Here is a 25,389-nt window from a genome sequence, read left to right as displayed (position 1 = left end):
CACGGACCCACCTGACACAGGCGGGGGTCCGGCAGAAGCGGTACTACGACCTGCGCTGCAGGGGGCCTGCCTTCCAGCCCGGGGACTCGGTTTGGGTGTACAACCCGCGCCGCCTCAAAGGCCTCAGCCCTAAGCTGGCGCCGTCGTGGGAGGGGCCCGCTGAGGTACTCGGGGTGGTGGGCGAGGTCTGCTACCGTGTCCGGTTGCGAACACGGTGGAGAGTGGTGGTCCTGCACCGAGACCGCCTGGCCCCCTACCGGGCCTGGGAGGAGGAGCCGTGTGGGGAGGCTCTAGAGGAGCAGCCGGGGCTGGAGCCGGCCGATAGTTGGGCGTCCGTGGGTCGCCAGCCGTCACCGCGCCGCAGCAGCTGCTCACGCAGGGTTCCGCAGCAGTTAGCCGAATACGAGTACAGCCTGAGGGGGGTGTTCGATGTCGGCGAGACGCCAGACGCTTCAGGTGGGGGCAGTGTAACGCCCTCGCCTGGTGGTCAGGAGGAAGCGCCCCTAGGCGCCCGTAGTACCGCTGGGCATGCTGGGAGTGGTAGCCGGGGAGAGTCTGAGGGTCAGCACGATGACCAGCGGCTGACCCTACCTGTGTAAATAATGTCCTGGTAGTTCTAGTGCCCTGTGTAGTCCTGTAAAAGTATAGTGTGTTGTTAGGTAATTACCACCCTAAAGATGTGTACGTGTTCTGTCAGTCTCCTCATGTGTGTGTATATCCAGTGTTTGGTTTTGTGTGGTTGTTAACAAATAAAGCTAGCGCTTGGTTGCTTAATTGCGTCTCCACTGTTCTTTAGTTCTGAAAAGAACCTGCAAATGCTACAATATTATCATACATCAGTTAATATCTCTGTGTCACAGGCACAGTTAAAAAGATGTACATTTCTACATGATATACTTTATTTTATGCTATTGCATGTCTGTTTAATGGCTATAGAATATTTATTGAAATCTATTAAACCATTAGTCTACTGTATTATTATAGGTTGTATTCAAAATAAATCATTTCTGTGGTAGGACAGTTTAAGAAAGGGCTGCAGTTACACCTGACCTGTCACAAGAGGCTGCTCTATAGCTTCCAATTCTTGTAAATAACCATATTGAGGTTGGCTGATAGCAAGATATTTCTGATGGATTAAACGTAAATAAAATTTAAAAAGACAGACTCAATCAGTGGATTCTATTTTCTAACCTCTTTTTCCAATTCAGGGTCACAGGGGAGCTGAAGCTAATTCCAGCAAGCGACAGGCACAAGGTGGGATACACCCTGGACAGAACACCAGTACATTGCAGGGAAAACAGACATAAACACATACATGCACATAACAGGGCCAGTTTTACAAGAAGCAGATTAATCTTCCAGTAATCTTGGACTGTGGGAGAAAACCAGAGTATCCAGAGGACACTCACAGTGAAATATAAGGAGAACATAAAACTCCATGTGAGTTTTGTGTAAAAATTTAAGTAGGGGACCCTGGCTGAGGGTAGAGTAACACAGAATGGTCCCAAAACTGTTGTGTGGTAAATTCCAGAGATGCTACCACAGATTTTTTGTCTCTCTTTAGTTTTGTTGGAAACTGAATAAGGAACTGGAACTGGATTAGGATCCTGTTAGCAACCAGGCCTAAAATTTTGAACTTTGGAAATGAGAAATTAATGAGACAGAAATCAACAATATTACTGAAATGAACCAGGATGCGAGCTGCAATGATAAGAATGATCCTTAAAAGAAAGCCATTGAGGTGGCTGAGAAATTTTGTAATAAGTTGAGGGGATCTTCCTTTGTTGATTATAATTTGCCACATTATCTGAATGGATAAGGACACATTGTTTTATATTGTGCCCCCAAAAAGCAGCAGTGGAAATTAGAAACTGCTCGGAAGTTGAAGAATGATTAGAAGGAGAGATGAAGGTGAACAGCAATGCCTTCTATACAGTAAGTAAAGACTTTGATAATAGCTTCCCAGGCAAATGGTAGGGCTGTAATGGAGTAGCCGGCTCAAAGGAGATGCTGAGGCACGTAAAACTGTTGACTTGTGAAATCTTGGTATCATACAAAGAGTTAAGCGTAAAGAGCTAACTGCTATGTTTCTTATGGACTCTGAAATAGAACTGAAAACACATTGTTGACCACTCAATATGTCCATGTGGGCACTATGGAGAGGAAACCAAAAACTCCACCCATTAGAAAAAAAACTCTGGGGGTACCAGCCCAGTGAATTATAGAGTGTGGGCTCCTGTTCCTGACTCCAGCTGTAATGCTGTAACTGAGAAGATGCTGCACTGACCCAGAAACAGCAGTTGATTGGAGATACCTATAGAAACATTAAGTGAAGAGAAAGCATAACTGGGGCCGAGAAGGTGGCGTTAATAGCTGCACAGGACAAGAGAAATGGATCTCGAATGGATAAAGGGATATTATCCATAGCACTACTGCTGACCGAGTCAGAGGTAGGACTCCGGATAGACTCTGGTGCAAGAAGGTGGCATCAGTAACAGCAGAGGACAAGAATAATGAACCCGGAGCTGAATTGGATGCCGGGGATAGAGACACGAACAAGACAGGGAGACGAGATGCGACTGAGCTTGAGGTAGGACAACGAACAAGGAACAAGCATAGGAAGAATGCAGATCGGATGGTCCTGTGATTTGCAGTTACAGTGGCTCAGAGGGTCTTCTGTCCTGCTGTGTGATGAGTGACAGCATTACCAGATGTGCAAGCATGTTGGTTAGCCATGGTTTGTGAGCTTCAGGCTGGCTAAGGTTGAAAAGCAAGTAAATGAGATACTGTAGCAAGGCAGCAGATGAAATGCTTGCAGATACGTGGAGATTGAGGGGAGCCACAGTTCCTGGCTGAGATCAGACTATGCTTCAGAGAAGCAAATGTGAATATTCATTGAAAAGTCGAGACAGCAAGACAGCAATACAACAAGATGAGGTTGTAGTATGGTCCATGCAAAAAGACATATGCAAGGGAGAGAAGGGGATCACATATGATATTTATAGCATTTTAGGAGAGGAAAAGTAAGGAGTAAGGAGTGATTGCTAATGACTGACAGCCGAGACTGATTGAACCTGGTTGTTGTTATCCCTCTCAATCTTTTGTTACAAACTCCATTTAAGAAGAAATTTCAATAAACAAACTCAGGGATCCTGAATAATCCAGTGAAGTCTATTTCTGGTGTGAAGCTGTTCCCTGTGGTGCAGACTTAAATGTCTCTACCATGGCAACTGCCTACAACTAGAATGGCACAACCCATGGTACAAAATTGATCAAATGGCACTTGGGTTTGAGCCAAAGCATCCTCAGGCTTTGATACCACAGTGATCCATGTAGCTTTCCAAATATCTACTGGGTTGCTATGGAGTAACTGCTTCCAGTGTTAATGACATTAGTCCTCTGTTCAGTTAACTTTTCTGTAGATGCTCGGGGGAATCATAGTGTGAAAAATGTTAGATGGCTACTCAGTTCACATGTTCAGAGACTAATACACATTCTGACCATCATTCCTATGGTGTTACAGGGATTTTGTTGAACTGACTTAATTGTCACTTCCAAATTGTTGGTATAAAAATACGTAGCAAATCCAAATAAAAAAGTGTATATGTACATTTTCTTTAGTTCAATAGTTAGGAATTTAAAATGTCCACCAAAAAGATTTAAATGACACATACTGTATGTGGTTCCACCATGTCTTCCGTGCAGTATGTCTTCTCAGCTTTTTACAATGAGTTCAGCCTGAAGGCCATATATTGTCGTGGCAAAAGCCACAAGTGTTGTCTTTTGCCAAATATCCTTATCAAACAATGGTGAATGTCTTAGTCAAGTAGGACTTTGATTTTCATTTAATATATCAATGTTGATATTCTATGTAAATCATTATGAAACATGAATTTATTTCATTTTTTAAAATAAATTTTTACTCATGTTTACAAAGAGGCTAATACCATTTTAAATAAGAAAAGTTATGTATTTGAGAGGAAAGCCACCTTTGGACTTATGTACTTATGTACTGTAGGTGACTGTTGTTTTTCATACAAGTAACAAAATAACAATTTGTAATCAGTGATTGTTGTACCTTCGAAAAGCATTTAAAATTTGTATTATTAATTAATTTGGGTTGTATTAATAATTATAACATTTTACAGTGAAGTAAGACATATATCTATCCCGCACATATCCAGCACTACAACATTAATACTGAACCATATTGTAGAAGTCATTAGAGTGATTGCCGAGATCTGCTAGCTTAGGCTGCCTCAAAATATTTGTTAGAGCAAATTAAAGGTGACATTTACAGTACCAACAGCTGCAACAACACATGCCTTGCTACAAGTGTTGAAAGGGGAGGAAATAACACACCATAAACAAGACAAAACACTTAAAGTGTCAAATCAACCTTTGCTACAGTACATGACAAACCACCTTTTGTTACATTGTCAAAGAATGAAGTAGTAACTTTTGTTTCTGAGCCTGTGTACTGTATATAAGAGGTGGGGAACCCCTTGCAGTGTGTCTGTTCTGTGGGGCAAACCCAACACATGTTGCTGTAGTTATTGAGCTCAATAAAACTGAATCTGCACAAGACTGTGTCCTGCTCCTTTAATGAAGAATCCAACAGTTATATAGAACATGTTAAGGGCTCATTAGGCAATATTAATTCCAGCAGTGACTCATTTCTCCCTACTGAAGTGTATTAAGGTCATTGTGCTTTTGCATACAGTATGTACTGTATAATTAAACCTGACAAAAGACACATTAGGGATCATAGTGGTACAGTGGTTTGCATGGCTGCCTTGCAGAGCTGGGGTCCTGGGTTCAATTTTGGACCTCGGGTGCTATCTGCTAGGAGTGTGCATGTTCTCCCTGTGTTCGCAGTATGTGGGTATCCTCTGGGTGCTCTGATTCCTCCAATCCACCAAAAATACTGGTAGGTTAATTGGCTCCTGAGAAATTGGTCCTAGGTGTGAGTGTTTGTGCCTTTGTGTTCCCTGTGATTGACCTGTCCTGTCTAAATTGTACTCTGTCTTGGGATAGGCTCCAGCTCCCCTGTGACCCTGAACTGTATGAAGTGATTATAAATTAAATGTTATGAAAAAGAAACAGCTATAAGTATCTATTAGCTTAGTATTATTAAAGGAAAATACAGTACTAGAGTGATTTTTTTTATTAAAGTTTAATCCAGCATAATTAAATTATTATATCGATTAGAGCCTCTTATTTAAAAAAGGGATATCAACATTAACATGTTTAAAACAGCTATATAAAGGGATAGGAGGGACGTTGAGGAAGTAACAAAGAGGGTAATGGAATTTGAGGTGGAAGGTAACAGAGGAAGAGGCAGCCCTAGAAAGAGATGGATAGATTGTGTGAGAAAAGATATGGAGGTATGTGAAGTGAGTGAAGAAGATGTGCTCGACAGAGACAAGTGGAGAAGAGGAACCAAAGCAGCTGACCCCAGGACAGTCTGGGACTAAGGCTGTGAAAAAGAAGAAGAAGAAGAAGAAGAAGAAGAAGAAGAGAAGAAGAAGAAGAAAGGGATTACTCATGTGTTTGCACATTAGTCTATCTAGATATCAGACCAATCTGAATATAGATCAGATAGCTAGACCATTCATCAGGATGGAAATTTCTAGAAGATATAAAGTCGTGTGAGAATTATAAGACAGACAGAAAAGAACAATAAAGAGTGCGAGAAGAATACAGCAGGAGAGGAAAAATCAAATGAAATCAAACCCAAGCCCTAACATGTAAATGGCTAGAATTCTACCACTGAGCCATCTCTGATTTGCATTTCCTTTTGCATTTCTGAATGTCTCCATCTATAATAAATAGAGTGCCTTAGTAAATATCATTGACACCATCCCAGATTTGAGTATCTCTTACCTGTGGTATAAGATGAAGAAGTGCATCACCTGAAAGGGTCCCAACAGCCAGGCCAACAAAAAGTTGTAACACCAGGGTATATGTCTCTTGACAGGAGTGGAAAAAGATCAAAGCAATGCCAAGCATTGAACCAATTGTAATGATCAAGATAGCCACTGTGCTGTAGCCATATTCTGCAAAGGAAAAAGTTCAGCAGCATCATAATATGACTTTTACAATACTTAAATACAATCAAAAGAATGTATCGCTCCATATATACAGTATATGATTTATGGAATAGTAAAAGTTTATGGAATAGATATTGATTCAATGTTTGTATGTATGACTTACTCATGTGACATTGTTGCTTGAGCACTAAATCACCTTCTAATAGAGAGGAACAGTTACTCTACTACAGTACTACAATACAGCAGTAGTACTCCTAATTTGGCAAAGACTATTGCATATACAATATGTCAATGACAGTTCACAAGGTGGAAGACCATGTCATGACACCTTGACAAGGCTGTTGAGGAGGTCCAAGTATGATGGTCTGAAATACATAGCAATACATTGTTCAGTTCCTAGAATGTCACTTTGTGCCCTTCCTACAATCTTGTTCTTGTGTTTTTCAGCAGGACAGTACATGTCCTCATGATGTTTCTTTTTACCGTCTTTTTGTTCATTTGTCCTAGTTTCCAGACTTAAGCCTCATTAAATTGTGAGATGATATTAGATGAAACATCATCTATGGGCTCAGAGACATGTGAACAGGTACACTACATGCTTGTGTAGATTCTACGATAGGAATGGAGAAGAATCCCAAGAGGCCAACCTTCTTAACCTTTTTCGAAAAAGAGTTCAAGATTAACCTGCATTGCTTCCAATGGTTGCCACTATGCTAAAAGCATGTGACTTTTACAGTACATCCCAATTTGAACAACCGTTTTGGAGATAAACCTGATCATACTGTACCTACTGCATGTCATTTGTAGTTTATAGTCTTCCTGCTACAAACAGATTTAATAAGTCTCTTGAATTCCTTTTTGCTAATTAAATTATCCATTTACTTTACTATTTTCTTATTTAGTAGAGCTAATGTATATATAGTATAAGACAATGTATTAATTATTTCTATTTTGGTGATCCTCTTTGCAAACCACAAAAATGTTGTAATAGCTGTAAAAGAACAAAATGTAGCACACAACTAGCATATTCCAACATATTTGTTCTCTGTTGCCAATGTAATTAACTTTATTTTAAAAGGCCTGTTTAATTAAGCATAAAACATTACCTCACTATTTTACAAGTAGTCCCATGCACATTACTAACCTGTTTTTCCTACCAGCAGTGAACATCTGTATAATAACTGAATTCAAAATCTCAGGTTTTATCAAATGTTTTTCTATTTACATAATAATTCAGTTGTTTTTCTTAATGATGATTCATTCTGGCTTTCCATGGTTAACTACTCCTTTAGCCAGCTAAAAGTACAGTATTTGGTGTACTTCTCTTTTTTAAATAACTGAATAGTTTTAAAACAAGAAATACAAATAATTAGTGATAAGAATTACTGTATATAATCTGTATTCCTTAATAAATACAATTATGCTAACAGTATCTATTAGCTCTTGCTTGTATTCAGATGTATCTACCGATCTTTAAGTCTCGTATAAAATGTTAGATGTACAGTACATACTGTACTATATTGCAAAATAAAATTACAACACTGGGAGCAATCTAAAACTTTTGTTGAATATTGTTTCTTTCTTTGGCACGTAACCAAGCCTGTAAATTAGTTAGTAATGCAGTTCCTCTTTGGATCAAACTATTAACTACTATGCATTTATTTGTTTTATCATTGACATATATTAAATGTATTTATTAAAAAACTATTTCTGGAACAATTAATACAACAATTATAATTTTTAAAGTTTATTTTGCATCGTGTACCTTGTTATAACCATAAAAATTATGTCAATTGGAAGTCACAGATAATAAGAAAAAAATCTCAATTAGTAGGAATAAATTACACACAGTACAATAGTCATGTACTATACATATGTCTTCAGCTAAATTTTTAAAATAGTCACTGACTCAGAATTACTAATAGACTGAAACAAGGAGTTCCAAATCCTTGGCATATACTGAGAAAGCTCTAATGTCGTATCAAGTGTTGTTTCTAGGATGAAGAGAAAATCATCCTGAACAAAGAAATCTGCCCAATAGCACTAACTAAAATCCAAATAATCTCAGATTGGAGAGTTGTTTTTATTGAGCCCTAACTCTTTTTCCATTGTAGTGGCAAGACAATTAAAGTACAGGAATTAAGTTTGCTGCTCCCTTGCTAGTCTCTCTCTCCTTCATCTCAGTGGTGCTTGATACAGAGAGGCCATTCCATTTGGTTCACAATTAAGGTGTTTTTCTAGCTGATAGAGTGTCCTGATAAGGAACAACTCCCAAGGCTGAGACACATCAACCACCCTAACAAATGGTCATCTCTGGCACCTCACTGTCTGGGAGATTCCAAGTGAGTCTTATTCAAAGTTGTTTACAACTCTTAGGTCAGAGTGCATTGTTACTCATCATAAAGCCAATCAGGAACTGGTAGGGCAGGTTAACCCCACGTAGGTCTCAGATGCCCACGAAACTTTCAACCAATGTTGTTGTAATGTTTGTTAATAATGTTTCTTTATTAGCCCTATACAATTTCTTGTATTAGGAATGCGTCTTTTCGCATACCCCAGCTTTTCTCCAGGGAGACACAGACACAGAGACAGGGAGAGAAGCTTGGGGTCAGAGCGCAGGGTCTGCCATTGCACGGCGCCCCTGGAGCAGTTGGGGTTAAGGGCCTTGCTCAGGGGCCCAACGGAGTAGGATTCCTCTGCCGGCCGCGGGATTTGAACTGGCAACCTTCCGGTCACAGGCGCGGATCCTTAGCCACAGAGCCACCGCTCCGGGACGACCGCAGTTCCTCCAGGTAAAACAGGCAGGGCTCCTCAGGGCGCCTCCTGGAAATTTCTCACTCAGCTCATCCTGGAAATCCTCAGACTCAGCCGGAACCACCACGTAACGGCCAGTGTGTCCGAGTGCAGGACTTTGCTCTAAGAGTCGAGAACAGAGGTTGCCAGCGTGTAACCAAAGAATCCACCCGAGGTTAGCCAAGCCTCGTGAAACCATCGCGAAAGCTCACCTGATCAACAAGTGAACTACGGTCGGAGCTGTGGACAGCTGAATATAAGTATTCAGAACTAGCGCTTCATTAGGAACGAACCGGTCTTCTTCGTGCCTAAAGAGAGTGACCTGCTGAGACCCGCAGTCACTTTTCTTCTGTGCACAAACTCGCCAGAACTAACTAGCTGGTCTTCAGAGAGCATCAGCAGCGCATCGCACCGAGCCAGAGAGCGCCGATTGGACACAGCAACAAGCCTGCTGATCTGAATCCACAGAGATTGGATGAGTATTCAACCTTCTGCATTACAGCTCGAGAATTCAATTGTTACCTCAACCCCAGTTGATATCAATTTAATTCCTATGAGTGATGTACTTGCTTTTGAGTATCTAGTGTAGAAAGTGTAATCCAAGTTAATTTACGAAACGGTCTATATGAATAATATACTGAACATATGTCCCTCTTGGTATTTGTAACTCTTCGTGATTGAATATATACCTTTTGTATTCTGCTACCCTCACGATAAGATCTGTTATGTTCATATGCACATTTTATGTGTTAATAAATGTATTCTAGTGTATTAGTTCCCGTGTGTGTGCATTGTTTGAGGTATCCCCCAAGGTTGATTCTAATAGCCATCAAAAGAATCATTTTGTGACTTACTGCTACAATTAATAATTGTCCCAGTAAATGCACAAATCCCTACATTTACTGGTGCCTTGTGAGAGGATGCCTACACCATCTTTACAGAACAGCAACTTACTTTCAATGGCACTTGGAGGAGAGCTTCTTTGGTTTAGTTCCCTAGTACCACAAGCATTGCCCAACAACTGCTGGATGATTGCTGGACAGATGTTGTTGAAGAGTTCTTTAGAGATCTGAGAATGGTGGTCTAGCATGAAAATCTCTACGAGCTGAGTGGCAGAGAAACACATCTGTTAAAAAAGAAGTGTTACATTAATTTCACAACTTTACGTAATTCGGTATACTGTACCTGTACTGCTTGTAAATCATTTTTATTTTATTTATTTTGAATCTTAACCATATACAAAGATGAGTATGTGTGAAATGTTTTTCTATAGATGAACAGGAGCAATGAGATTTTTTTCTTTCTGTTGAGAAATTCAATAGGAATTTCAATACTCTACACTGTTTTTTATGTGCCTCAGTTCTCTTGTCTAATAATCCTTCATATACTTCATATTACTTTACATTGTGAAATGTCTGGTAACATTCTGCCTTGAGTTTTATAAAGAAGTAGTTCAATAGTTATTTAATTGACTAGGGTACTGATGGTGTATAATACACAAATCATTGAGTAAACATACATGAACATACATGACAGTTTTAACCTTTTGCTGCAGTACAAACAACAAATCCTCTCCAGACAATTTTAGAAAGATGTGTATATGCAAAGATATCATTTTGATTATTTAATCCATGTTTACTGTATACTGTATTCTGGTAGACATGCGCCTTTTTAATTAAAGTCTAAGATAAGAAGATAGGAAATGAAGTGAATCTGATTTCACTGCTGCCGTTTTGCAGTACAAAGCCAAAGCATTATTGTTATACTGTACATCCATTAACATGTTATGTATATATTAAATAATATAAGTACTGTATTTTAATACAATTAATAAATAATATGATTATATAAATGATTGATTTATGAATTAATATTCTCTTAATTAATCATGCTCATACATTTTATAAATCTTACTTTCAGTTTATTTGTAAGGTGTAAGATGCTTACTGTATGTGACACGTGCTTGCTGACATTAGGATTTTGCTGTTAGAAATACAGTTCTGTGCTTTAACAAATCAGGATTTCATTCAGATCAGAACATTAGAAAGGAGTCCATTCTTCCCTTCTAGCTCTTTTGGTGGTATATACCATGGGATGGGTTGAGTGCCGTCGAGTCAGTGTCGACTCATGGCCAGTTCCACCATCAATATCAATAGAGTTTTTTTCACAAGATACGGAAGTAGGCCTTTCTTCCACACAGATAGTGCTAGTGTTGCCGTTGTCACAGAAACATGATCCTCCCTCACCAACACCGCCCCATAGTGCTGCTGCCCAGTATGGGTTATTAGAGAACCCTGTGCCCGATATGGGACATCAACCCACTACCCTGAGATTATGAGACTCATGCTCTACCAACAGAGCTAGTTGGGGCGTGGTATGTACTGTATCAAACAGCAAACCACATTTAAAGAAAACAATACAACAGCATCAGCCTACAGAAAGCTTTTTATGTTTTCATCACCTGTGCCCAGTCCTTATTTTGCTCTTGAATATCTTCAGGACAACTTGCTTGTTGGTGTGTTTCAACATGCATATTTTCAAAGCTCCTGGGAAGCCTGGAAGCAGCAGCTCTTCTGCTCATTTCACCAGGGTTATGGATTCCTCCAACACCCAACTCATGCAACAGAACTTCCAGATCTAGAGTGGTGATCAAAAAAAGTACTGACAGGCTATGCATCTCACATACTGTAGGTGAGTGGCTGTTATACATGTATATACAGTAATAAATTCTTAAACAAAACCAAAGGTTCTAGAGTTCCCCATCACAAATCAGTCTTTAAACTGACAAAACCACAGCATACCATATGACAACAAACTCACATCACATAGCAAAATAAAACTAACACTGTTAATTTAGCAATTCAGTTCCTGGGGTGCTATCTGCGTGGAGTTTGCATGTACTCCCTGGGTTCAAGTGGGTTTTCTCTGGATGCTCCGGTTTCCTCCTGCAGTCCAAAGACATGCTGGTAGGTTAATTGGTTTTTCTGTTACATTGGCTGTGGGTGTACTGTATGTTTGTTTGTGTGTGCCCTGTGATGTGATGGGCTACTGTCCCATCCAGGGTGCATCCTGGGAGGCTGTGGCTGTCCCGCAATGCTATACAGCATAAGTGAATTAGAAATTGATGGATGTAACTAACAATTCAGAAGCAATTATTTAGAGAATAAAGACATTTTTTCTCTCTTATTTCATTTTAAGAATGATTTCAAAAGTGAGACATGACAGTCCTCATTTAGTGAAATAGTTCTAATATTTAGGAGTTTTTTTTTGTTTTGTACTGACAATGAGGGCTGCAGCAGTGACCTTGGCTGTTGTTTCTCTTAACTACTCAGTTCAATTCTGTGTTTGTTCACGTGTCTTAGATTGCATTTTACATAGTGTTTAAGAATTTGGGAGCTTACTGTTTTATTATTGTGGTGTAATTGAACATATTTTTCCTTTTTCCATATGATCACATGCCGTCTGTTTGACATTAGCTGGAAAATATCACTTCTTTTCTGCTTGTTATAGAAATGTTTTGACTGACATAAGTCCATCTCCCATTGAGAGGGCTGTCCTTCACTAATGGGTTTTTCTTTAAATGAGGACAATTGTGGCAGGTGGCAGACCACACAGCAGGAGAGAGGAATGGGGGAACCTGTTAACAGTGCCACAATCTAAAACACATGGAGTTGATAAGATTATAGTAATGAACTACATGTGTGCCAGACCTATAAAATAGCCACACTTTTGCTGTGAAAGAAAAGTTTTGACTGAGAAGCATGATAAAAACAGACTTTAGTTTAGTTGGAGATAAAATAACGAGAAGGTTTAGGTTTTTTTGTATAGTATAGTAGAAGCCTCTGCAATGTTCTGAATGGGCAGTCCGGAGCACTTGTTGAGCAAACCTGTGAGATTCTTCTCTTTGTTTGTTAGTTTGTTTTACTTGTAGTAAATCAGATAAACTGTTAATAATTACATTAAAAGTACCAGTTTGTGGTCTTTAACTTCTGACTCTGCCCAAGTCTCTAGCTTGTGAGGGTAAAAAACGAGTGAGACACCACAAACAAAATGCTACCAAGACTACCAACGTCATGTTTCAGAAAATATGAGGCCTGCATTCATCCATCAACGGAGCTCCATTGTTTAGATTTTGAACTAAATCTTACTTTTGATAAGAACAAAAAAATTCAAATCAATTTAGATCATGATGATCACATACTGTATACTGATCTATCAGGATACGAGTTTGCTGTTTTTCAGTTTTTAAACACTATCACTTATCATCAAAGATGATAAATATCACCATAAATAGTTTTAGCAAAGATGCTAAAAATAATTCTTTTCAAGTGTGTGGTATTTCTTAGCATTAATAAACTGTGCTTATCATCAGTCTATGCATCTAATGCTTTTGCCACAGTAAAATGTGTCTTGTGTTGACAATGGTTCTTTCTCCCTCTTCAATTTTACTACAGTAAATTACCTTTACATTACCTTCAAGATCCCATGGCACTGTTTGTAAGATTAGGGAATGGTACCCTAATACGGCGTTGTAGGGGAGCCAGAGCCTATCCTGGCATACAAGGTGCAAAGCAGGATACACCCTAAATGGGACACCAGTCCATTGCACCACACACACAGACACAAACATGCACATGTGCACACCAGGGCAATTTTTTTCCAACCAATTAATCCACCAGTATGTTTTTGGAATGTAGAAGGAAACCAGACCACCCAGAGAAAACCCATGCAAACAGTAGCAGAACGTACACAAATGTATGCAGATAGCACCCCAGGAACTGAACCCAGGCCCCAGCACTGCAAAGCAGCAATACTCACCACTACACCACTGTGATGCCCAGCCTAGCTGCACTTTCTCCTTAAAGTAACCGGTGAAGTCATTTCTCATTTATTTCTCATTGCAGTGCAGAGGGACTGCTGGCACATAATGGCTGCCAACAATCACTGAGATGTGTATTGCATTTCAGTAGTGGATTAAAGGGAACACATCACATGTGTAAAGATTTCTGGGATATATCGGGATGATACAATTGCAATACATTATTACTTATTTATAATTAGAATACATCAATTGCACATGTTGCATACAGGATTCAGTCAGCAACAACAACATCCCCCACAAATGAGGGAAGCTGCTTACCTGTGGTGCTGATGTCACTGGTGCGGTTCAGAGAGTGGAATATGTAGCCGGTGAAGAATGCGGGAGAGGGGAAATTCCGCTTCCGGAAGCATTGTCCTCTGAGAGTGTAAGTTATAATTGCTGCACAGAGTTTTGGGACCATTTTGAAATCTGCTCCTTGAATATCCACAATGTTTAGTTCTTCCATTAATGTTGAAGTGTCTATGCACTTGAACACATCAAAGGAGAAATTTCCAAGTTAAATAAAATAAAGTGTAATCTCTTAATATGTAATGTTAATTTATTTAATTCCAATAAATAAGCATTACTTTCAGCTAAACTTGAGATCTTGTAGACACAAAGTTAATCTAAATGCAAGGACAGAGTTCTTTAGTGTAATATGTTAGCTCTTTGTTAGCTGTGAGTGATAAAAAAAGTTTTTAAATGTGTCACATTTTTATTTTTAGCATGTTTAAAAGCAAATTTATGCACACATATTGCATCATGTGTCTGTTAATATTTTGATAGCTACTGTATATGCAGGAAGTCTGTTATTTTCTCATTTTTCATTGAATTTCCAAGTTTGTAATGTAATATAAAACTGTCAGCTATTCCTATAAATTAAAACATTTCCAAAACTACAAAAAAATACAGTTTCTATAAATAGCAATTTATCTAAAAATTAAAACTCACATGACTCGATGTTGAGAGCCGGTAGTGCTGACTGATAAGCTGCAGGATGGTCTCAGTTTCATTTTGGGAAAGGAACTGATTGTCATCTTGGTGGTTTATATTCAAGACCGCAAAGAGGTAGTAGTGATAGTCTTGAGAACTGGTGGAGATGTTGGATGTGCACAGATCTCTCATGTTAATGACATAATACAGAAGAACTGTTGAAATCATTTGAAAATCTTCTTCGGTGAGATAGTCCTTGGCCTCATCATTCAGCACAGACAACAGCACATCTGCTGCAAGGCACTGAAATTAGACAACGTAATGACAGCAGAACCTGGACCTCACATTCAAACCAACAGAGAATTAACATTTTAATTAGTTATAATTAACAAATTAATATATAGATGTAAGCATGACAAAACTATGTACTATGTATGTTCTGAGTCTACAGAAATATTACCCTTTCAATTTCTTTTTCATGAATAATACAACGTTGAACCTAAGGTAACAATATATTTAGTGGATCGATGCTTTTTTTTGTCACAAACAGCATGGGGATTTAAATCCAGAAAATACCCATGCAGAGACGCTAACTCTGAGGTTGTTGATAATTTTGATAACAAAAAGAATAAGATTAACAACTAGTACAAGTTATCAGAAAACAACAACAAAAAATAAAGCCCAAGTGATTTAAACAAAACAGAAAAGTAGACAAAATATAAATGAAAACTGCTGGAAGCCAGACAGAGGTTAATCTAATAGCATTCTTTATTTTCCAGCTGGTGTCAAACTTATTATTCTTCAATTAATTTTATGTTGTCCTATACAGTATGCATGTGAATCTCAATTCCACTTCAGCCAAAAGGCACATTGGACTACAGTGGAAGATGCCATGGTTGAGGACCAAAATATGGGAGCAACCAATGAACAGTGGCAGTAAATAGTATTTACACCCTAGAGCCAGGTGTTATCAGCACCGTGTTCCACTACATTCCCAGCTCCCTGCAAAAGCTTACTGAGGTGTCTCATGTTCAGCCATATACATGAACTCCAATTGAATTAGTTTGGCGTGACAAAATGAACAAATAATAGTGTTGGCTTCTTTCAGAACTTTTTGAAATTTTAGGACATGCATGTCTGTCCTCTAAATACATACATTTATTCCAGAGCTAATGAAAGTGAGGCGATGTCATGAAAACAGAAAAAAAGCTGCAGGACTATGACACCTTTCTGTGCATTTCATCTCTCTCTCTCTGCATTTATCACCAGATTACTCTTGTTTATATGTCCAAAATCCCCATGACTATGATTGTCACTTTAAGAAGAACGGTGTGGAAAATATTTTCTTCACTGTCCATGTAACCTGTGACAGTAAGAATTGAAACAAAAATGTGCAACATTACAGAACATATTTACTAAGCAAATACTTTTTTTCTTTCTACGCTTTTTAATCAGATATACTATATTTCTCTTATCAGTTTAAAATACTCTTCTGTCCTCCAGTAATAAAATTATCCTTTATTTTCAGAAGTTATTTTTCTTGCTGACTGTAGGCCGCCCCTTGTTTGGCGTGAAGCCTGGCATTTGATCACGTGTGTGACTTTTTACCTTGCATGCCAAAGTACTAGCTTTGTGCATTTCTGAATATGTGCAGTTTGTTCATTGGAATTTTAAGAGCTAGTTATTGAGAAGGCTTTTTAAGTGGGTGTAAATACATTTTGTTTCCAAAGATCTTATTCAGAATGCCTACTGTGGGAACCAGAGCAAGGCTAGGAACTACAAAAACAGTGGTAAAATATTATATACACTTAAAATCCAATTACTTCCAATGTGTATTCAAGCATCTAAGTGTTCTGAAAATAAGGTACTATGTTTCCAGAGACAATTCCCCTTTCCCACCTTGAAATGCATTCAAAAGAAGGTTGACTTCTAATCTCGCCTGCTTCCACTCTCCGGTGTATAAATATCTTGCCTTCATAGCACAGCTTTGTGAATCCTTCCCTCCATCCAATTTTCACCCTTGCAGCAGCTGTTTGGTTCATTCCTGACCAAATTAGGTCGTTATAGGAAAGTAACTATATGTCAGTTTTGTTCCCTACAGTCAGGCTGCTGTTTCCTTAGTCACCTAGAATACCCCAATTCAACATCCAGTACTTACCAAATTACTAACTGTTGCATTATATTGTATTTAATGTATTAACATATAAAAAGGCAAATCTGCAAGCCTCCAGTCTATTTTATTTCTGTACTACATAGTGTACTGCATACTCCTAATGCAGAGAAAACAACAAGTACCATCTACTATTGTGGGTATGCAAAATAAGAGAATGTATGCAGGAGACTTCAATATTGATTTTCATTACAGTCCCCCATGAAGTCACTTTTCTGGATCCATTTCTCTTTCAAATCTCTTCAGACTGCCATCCAGCCAAGTCTCAGGAGATACCTCAAATTAGTATAATACTCCTTTGTAATATTTTGTGTGGATAGTGTCATGATCGTCATCCCTCCTCTTAAGGGCGCTCTGACCCTTTCTTATTTTAGTTTATGTGCACCTGCCCCCAGTTTGCCCCCTGTTATTATTTAAGCCGGGCGCTCCCGCTATTCTTGGCTCAGCATTGGAAGATGGACTCCATAAGGCATGCCTATTCCCCGGGCTCACTGGTAGCCCGAGGGCTGGTCTCATTCCCCGGTGTCCTGACCTGTCTGAGTCCCAGGCTCAGAGAGCTTGGTCTCGATATCTTATTTTTAACTCCCTGCTCCTCTTCTGGATCCCGTTCCAGACTTTAACAATGTCTGTCTTGGATGGTTCTCCCGGCACCTGGATCCTCGACTGTGCCCCAGTCTCCCTTTATGGACTGTTTGGACTTGTTCTCCTGCACCATGCCCCCGAGCACTGGATTAATGTCATCACGCCCCCCTATCTGTCATCCTGTCCTGATCCTCATCGTGTTTTCCCTGTCATCCTCTTCCAGTTACTTCCGGATTATACCATCTGCATAGGGTCCTAAACTACGCACTTCACGGGAGCCAGGACCCCCACCCATGACAAGTGGTACCTCAAAGGATGAAGCCAAAAGGCCAGTGTTGCTATACTGTATATCCAAATATCCAGTACATATTTATTTGGAAGGAAGTGTAGTGTTGATTCTTTTGAGTCTGGTTCTATTTACCCTACTTATGACTTTTAATAGCTTGCTCCATTCCTCACATCTCCAATATTTTTACCATTACATCCATAAATTCAATTGTTGAATCAATCAGCTGATGGAAATCTTGATCCAGTGTTAGAGAGATTTTCTTACTTTTACCCAAAATCACAACATGGTCCATGAGTGATAGAGCCTTTTGTGTCAAATGCACCTAGACTGTGAAATGTTCTTCCAAAAAGGGGATCCAACTCAATAGTTAATTTTAAATCTTGCCTCAAAACCTATTTGTTAAAATTGGCTTACAATAATACTGTACCAATATGAGGGAATCTACATCCCTGAGTGGACTGTGCAGCTGAGGTACCCCTATGAAAACTCTATTGAAGGCAGCTATTTTGGCTCATGTGGAAATAGTAGACACTAAAATGAGTAGCCAGAAAAGAAGAGTAGTCATCTGAAAGTCCAATAATTGAGTACAGGCGTTGGTATGGATAATTCAGGCCCTGCTAATAAATATATACAGTATAAATACTGTATATACTAATAAATACAGAGCAGGGTGGTATTTTAAAGAGAAACAATGTACAACGACAGAGGTATTTTCACAGACATTTGAAAATACAGAACAAAGAGATGTTCTGTGTTATCTGACAGTGTTGTTTATATAGAACAGGATTTCACTCTACCCTGTAGCATAGGGGAAAAAACACCCTAAAGTCAATGTATAGACAGGACTCCAACCTTTCAATTTGCTATTTTGATTTTGGTTAAATGACACAACATTCTGAAAACTAAAATAAGTTTAGTTAAAATAAGGCTATAAATTGTTCTTCTACAAAACAGCCTTCGTTGGCTTACAATTTGTTGCTTTCTCTGCTCTTTTGTTTGCTTCTGTTTTTTATGATCATAGCTTAACTCATGAAAGACACTTTATAAAGTATTATATTATTATTATGTAAAATATAAAGTAAAAAATATTCGAGACCCAACCTGATTACATTGTTGTTGTGTTCCTGCAATCCTTTCTTGACACTTCACAGTATCGAAAAGTGCTGTAATTAAGGCTTGGGTTTGGTTTCTATTGAGCTGAGTCTGGTCTTCCAGGGACAGAATACGTAACACCTCTCTCATGTATTCGGGGCTGTCATCCTCTTCAGACACCATATCGTTCTCTTTGAATCCAGCTGCCTCCAAAACTTTGCCCAAAACACAGAAATGAACCAGCAGATGCAAACTCTCACACCAAAGGTGCATGTTGTCTTGAATCTGAGGCCTTGATGTATGTGATATGCTTCCTTAGTTACACTCCTGTCCATAAGGGAAATCACAGAAAAACTTTTAATAGCAGCAAAGGTATGTAGTTCGAGAGGCGTTATTAATTTTGTAGTCTAAGCTGATTTACATTGACAAGCTGTTACCACACAACAGGAGGTCTTCAGGGCACTTATTACCTGAAATAGCTTGGGACTAAAGAGATTGCTATAAACCAGGCACCGTAGTCTACATCAAAAGGATTAAAAAACCCATTGAGCTCAAAGAAAATAATTGGTATGCCATATTGTATCTTTAAACAGAAAACGCAAAGCAATTAATTATTAGCAATCAATTTCACACAATTCTTGAAAATTGTAATTACTTAATTGTAGTCAGAAGCTTATTTTCATTAACAAATAAAACAAAAAGACTCTGAGATAATGATTTCTGTTATAGCCTTAAATTTTCAGCATCATTGCAGTTATTGCGTAATAGATAGCAACAAGCCAAAATGTGTAGAACATTGTTGTGGAAAGGCATAAAAGGTTCTGATACCGACATTTGTTTTAAATATACAGTATACTGTATATATAATACATAACAGTGCCATTTATGTTTAATGTTGATAACATATAATTAGAGTTTTCCTTTATTATGAAAAATTAAACAAACATTTACTGCTAAAAATGAATTGCTAACATTTGATTCATCATCGTGAGGTGAATTTAAATGTTAGCACTGACATCACAGAATCAAGATATTGAATATATTTTACATTATCAATAGATGCAGATATTGTTTTACTTAATATGATACATTCAGATAAGACTGTCTTCCCCCAAAATAAGTCCTTATAAAACATTGGTTTACAAAAAGAAAACTGCCAAAGAAACCAAACTTTGATTTCCAAGAATATTTTTTTCAGAAAATCTTACCTTACTAGTAGAGAATTGAACAATTTTGCTCCTTTTCAGTGCAGAAGAGAACCATTTGATGTGAATTCCACTGCATTAGTAAAACCTCTTATCAAAAATAAGTATTGTGTAAGCTGAAAAGGATTAGCAACAACAACCTTATAGGGTTCCAGTTGCCATGGAGAAATCTGCTTTCATTTTAACAATGAGGGCACTCTATGCATGGGGGGGGATTGTTGGATGATTGCTGCCTCAGAGTGCAGTGTACTACAAACAGTCCCTACTTTCATGACAATACTCTGAACTGGAAAAGCTTTTAAAAGACTTTCACGGCACACAACAGTTTGTACATACTGTATGCATGCAATTCTGTGCTGCACACATTATGCAATAATTCCTTTACAAAAGATGCATGTTTTTGACACATCAAAAACAAGAGCTGGTGCTTGTTGGAATAGTACATTGGTTTCTTAGTAAAAGAGACTATATTAAGTCTGGCTTGAGAATTAAACAATAGTCAAAGAATACAAGTAAATCCAAGATACATAAAACGTGTCTGTCCAACAGTGGGTTTAAAATGTGAATACTCACACAGACAGGAAAAATATCCCTTTTACTTTTTCTTTTACGTTTCAATACATTGGATTTTTTAACAAGCTTTGTGGAAATAAAGAATGGGCTGAATAATAAGACAGATTCCAAACTCAGATAATAATATATTTTTCTGGGAAAAAGAAGTCGATGCAGAGTTGAAAACAATGCTTAGTGTTGGAAAGTATGGTCTGTTCCTGTAAGTCACATTTAAGTTAAACAAAGGAGAAAATCTCAGGTTAAAGTTTTAATATGGTCACAACCAAAGTGTCATGATTACAGTCCCTCCTCCTTAAGGGTGCTCCAGCCCTTTCATTTCAGACTTGATTATGTGCACCTGACCCCTGTTCCCAGCCCACTTTAAAAGCCAGGCGCTGACTTTCATCCGGGCTCTGCATCTGATTTCCGTATCGTGCGAGACCTGGGACCTGGAAGCGCCTGGTCCCGTTAAGGTTTTAATCTCTGTTCCCGTTCCCTGTCCGCCGGTTCCGACTCAGTTCCTGTTTTTAATTCCTTGCTGGATGGATCACCTGGCTATGGACTTATTCTTGTGTTTTTGGATTCCCTCTCTGGATTACTTTTGGATTGTTTGCCTCGGCCACACCTCCCGCGTGCACCAGCGCACTTTGGACACGCCCCCCTGTTTTCATCCCCGTATTCCTGCATCACTTTTTCCTAGTGTTTCCTCACGAATCTGGATTGTGTCGTCCGCATAGGGTCCGGAAAGAACTGTTCGTTACACAAAGATTATAAAGGTTATACATTGCCTTAAAAATACTTTTAAGTGATTTTCAAAGAGATTAGGAATTGAAGAGGACTTGATTGAAGTTTGCCTTTCATTGAAATTTAGATAATAACTGCCTTTATTATTACATTCATTTTATTATATTTAATAAATGTAACTTAAATGAGACTCAGCAAAAGGTTGAAACCAACACTTTATGTACAGTAACTGTCCAATTCTCTGATTTTACCCATTTAAAATGCGACCATTCCATTATTTCACATACAACTTAATGATTATCTTAATCCTAACCACAGCTTGGCATTAACGTTAAATTAGACGTTGAAGTAGAAGTAGAAGTAGTCTAAAAAGAATTACAGCGAACCTCGAGGAAAGATCAAAATCTAAATAATCTGTAATAATAATAATAATAATAATAATAATAATAATAATAATAATAATAATAATTGCTTACACTTATATAGCGCTTTTCTGGACACTCCACTCAAAGCGCTTTACAGGTAATGGGGACTCTCCTCCATCACCACCAATGTGCAGCATCCACCTGAAATGAGCAGCTTACCAGATATTTACTACAGGAAATATAGGGTTACATTTATATAGTAATAGAAGCCGGACCTACAGTAGGTGTTAGGGCTAGAAATTTGCATAAACCTAAATTATTTTTAATGCCATGGCTATGATTAAGAAGAGATTAGGAAGTGAAGAGGAGTGAAGGAGACTTGGGCTTTAATTTAAATTTAACTTTAGATATCAAATACCTTTTGTATTATAAAGGGGATATACAACAAATGGATCCTAATTTAAACTCACCAAAAAGTTTAAATCAATACCAAATATAATAGTCCAGTTTGCTTAATGTAGTTATTTAAAATGCAACCATACCGTTAATTCACATTAAAACGTAATGGTTATTCTTACTACAACCCTAGCTCATCTTAAATGTTAGGTTCTTTACTGTCAATAAACACCATGCACACTTTGAGTCTCAAAGTGGCCTAAAATGAACACAGTTGACAGACAGCGAATCACAAGTTAAGATCCAAATACAATTGAAATTAACAGGTTTTAATCTGAGTAAAAATTCAAAATATGTCTTAATGTAAGGGCTAAATTTATATAATACTTGCTATACTCATCCAGGAGCCATATCACCCTGCAGCTCACAGTTGGCACCCCACTGAAGCTCAACAGGTGTGAGCCTGGCCAGTACCTGGATGGGAGACCTCCTGGGAAAAACAGGTTTCTGCTGCTGGAACAGGTGTTAGTGGGGCCAGCAGGGGGCGCTCACCCTGCGGTCCATGTTGGTCTTCATGCCCCAGTATAATGACAGGGACACATACTGTATCTTTAACTACTATTCTGTTTCTAGACATTAACTTCTCCATTAACAAGCCCCAACTCTCTACTTCGGTCTATTACAAACCCACTGATTCACACAACTATCTCCTATATACAGTAGCTCATTTCACCCCAAACACACTAAAAACTCTTTCCCTTTTTCATAATTCCTTTGACTACAATGACTCTGCAGCAACGACATCGATTTCCAGAACCAAGCCCTCAAAATGTACTTTTTCATCAACAGAGGATACCCTAGTAGTGTTATTGACAGAGCCCTTGCCCGAGTCAAAAACACCCCTCGGACCATCAACTCGAGCAGGAACTCCCTCCATAATAACTGCATTCCTTTGGTGCTTCCCTACCACCCCAACACACTTTCTATTTCCAGGACTATTAATGACAAATTTTCCATCCTACAGGATGATCCCTCCATTGAGGCCCTCTTTTCTGACCACCCATCATTTTATATCGCCGACCACCTAATCTGCGTACTTCTTGTTCACAGCTCCCTTGACCCCCCTCAGCAACCATCAACACCATGCACTTTCCCTTGCAACAGAGCTCGCTATATCAGTTGCAAGTACATATCTAATACCACACTCATTCAAGGCCCCTCAGGACAATTCCGTACCACTCAGATGGCATCTTGTACCTCCATCAACCTCATTTACTGTATCTCTTGCAGTAAATGCCCAGCCATCTACATTGGGGAAACAGGAAGGAGACTCGGAGATCGCTTCAGATAACGTTAGGTTGTGAAGATTAAAGATTTCTCCAAGCCTATTGTTTCTCATTTCACCTCTGATGGCCATGATCACACTAATCTCTCCGTCTGTGTTCTCAAAGATGGTTTTCCTAACTCCTACTTCAGAAAGACTACAGGAACTAAAATTATCCTGCAGCTAGGATCACACCTTTTCCCTTCTCTCAACGACAGACTAATTTTCTTCTAAATTCTCTCTATTCATTGTTGGTTTCATTTCACACCTCTTTTCACCTATCCTGACATCACACTACCTGATTGGCCACTTTGTCTGTCCCCTGCTCCCACCTCCCGCTTCTCCTCTCTCCCACCTTTTGTTCTCCTATGCTACATTACCTTTGTTTACTGCCATGTCTTTCTCACACACTCACAACTGGCAACCTACAAGCTAAGCAAGTGTGAGCCTGGTCAGTATCTGGATGGGAGATCTTCTGGGACAAACTAAGATTGCTGCTGGAAAAGGTATTAGTGAAGTCAGTGTATTAGTGGGGGCGCTCACCCTGCGGTCTGTGTGTATCCTCATACCCCAATATAGTGTTGGGGATAGTAGATTGTACAAAAGGCAATGTCCTTTGGATGAGATATAAAACCAAGGACCTGACTTTCTGTGGTCACTAAAAATGCCAGGGTCTTTCTAAAAAAGAGTAGGGGTGTTACCCCAATGTCCTGGCCAAATTTCCTATTGATCTTTACCAATCATGACCTCCTAATAATCCTCACCTATAAATTGGCTTTATCACTCTGTTCTACTCCCCACTGATAGCTGATACAGTATGTAGTGAGTGCATTAGTACACTATTGCTGCCAACGCATCACCCAGGTGGGTCCTGCACATTGGTTGTTTTGGTGGGGAGTCCCCATTACCTGGAAAGCCCTTTGAGTGGCATGTCCAGAAAAGTGCTACAGTATATAGTGTATGTACTGTATAAGGATTTATTATTTAACTAAAGAGCACAACTTAGTAATTGTTCCTCTGTCTTCTCTCCTAACTAAAAATTTCCAGTCTCATGCTCTACTGTAGTGAATAGAAGATAAAAGTTTTTTTAACATTCCAAACCACACTTTGGGTTAGTCTTGGTTTTGTTTTAATTTTGTCAAGGGTTTCTATCTTATTTGTAATCACTCCATTTAGTATCTAGCAAAGTACTGTAGCTGTCCTGGGAATGAACATCACAGTTAAATCTGAAAAGCCTAAGGTAACAAAGCAAAACAAAAATCATTTCTTGGTAAAAAAAAAACATTTTTTGTATCATTTGTATTCCTTCATTAAAATATTGCTGTAAAAGCTGATTAACTTTGACTAACTGCTTTAATTTTTGGAATCCCAATTCTATTACATTTCAGCTAAAGAAAGTATTAATGACTGTCATGAGACTTGCACTTTCTGGATTGCTTTCAATATACTTTCATAGATTCCTTGTCCTTTTCTTATTGTGGATCCTAGGTTAGTTGCAACCAAAATATATTTGGTACTTAACCAGCGTTACGATGGTTCAGAGTTTTACCAGCCCAAAAGAATTGGTCTCTTCCAATACTTGTTCTGCCTTGTGCCTGTTGCTTGTCTGGATATTTTCTGGTTCTCCCATGACCCTATTGGATAAAGCAGTTAAAAAATGGATGGACATACTGTATATATTTGATAATGTATACAAACACGCTACACACTTTGTGGAAAGAAAAATACATTATAACTAATAAGACACAAACAGATTTCCAATTAGATTCCTTGCTCTTGTCATAATATCACCAGTTCTCTTTGGATAATAAAACATCTTAGTTTCCAAAAATGACAATCTTCCAACTTGCCAATCAAATAACCAAAGACATTCCATTTACTCTATATACTGTGTAGCGGCAAGGCTTATTAAAATACAGGAATTAAGTTTGCTGCTACCTTGCCAGTCCGTCTCTCCTTCATCTCAGTGGTGCTGGATACAGAGAGGCCATTCCATTTGGTTCACATTTAAGGTGTTTTTCTAGCTGATA

The 25,389-nt window shown here is 38.6% G+C and overlaps 1 protein-coding gene across 2 annotated transcripts in view; it reads right to left on the bottom strand.

The window, feature by feature from the left end:
• The window catches only part of LOC102698698 (zinc transporter ZIP12), a 31,872-nt gene extending 11,716 nt beyond the window's left edge, over positions 1-20,156 (bottom strand). For both annotated transcript variants that reach the window (XM_015354498.2, XM_015354497.2), the window contains exons 1-7: positions 19,982-20,156; positions 18,783-19,100; positions 14,659-14,943; positions 13,987-14,194; positions 11,308-11,483; positions 9,801-9,972; positions 5,887-6,059 (exon numbers count right to left, since the gene is read on the bottom strand). In XM_015354498.2, coding sequence (XP_015209984.2) covers positions 5,887-6,059; positions 9,801-9,972; positions 11,308-11,483; positions 13,987-14,194; positions 14,659-14,943; positions 18,783-19,046 — 1,278 coding nt within the window. In that variant the 5' untranslated portion in view covers positions 19,047-19,100; positions 19,982-20,156. The remainder of the gene's footprint in view (positions 1-5,886; positions 6,060-9,800; positions 9,973-11,307; positions 11,484-13,986; positions 14,195-14,658; positions 14,944-18,782; positions 19,101-19,981) is intronic.
• Between the last annotated feature and the right edge of the window lie 5,233 nt (positions 20,157-25,389).

This window comes from Lepisosteus oculatus, chromosome 6 (assembly GCF_040954835.1).
Source record: "Lepisosteus oculatus isolate fLepOcu1 chromosome 6, fLepOcu1.hap2, whole genome shotgun sequence".
In the NCBI taxonomy this organism is placed as follows: Eukaryota; Metazoa; Chordata; class Actinopteri; order Semionotiformes; family Lepisosteidae; genus Lepisosteus; species Lepisosteus oculatus.
This window is presented reverse-complemented; position numbering and strand designations above follow the sequence as displayed.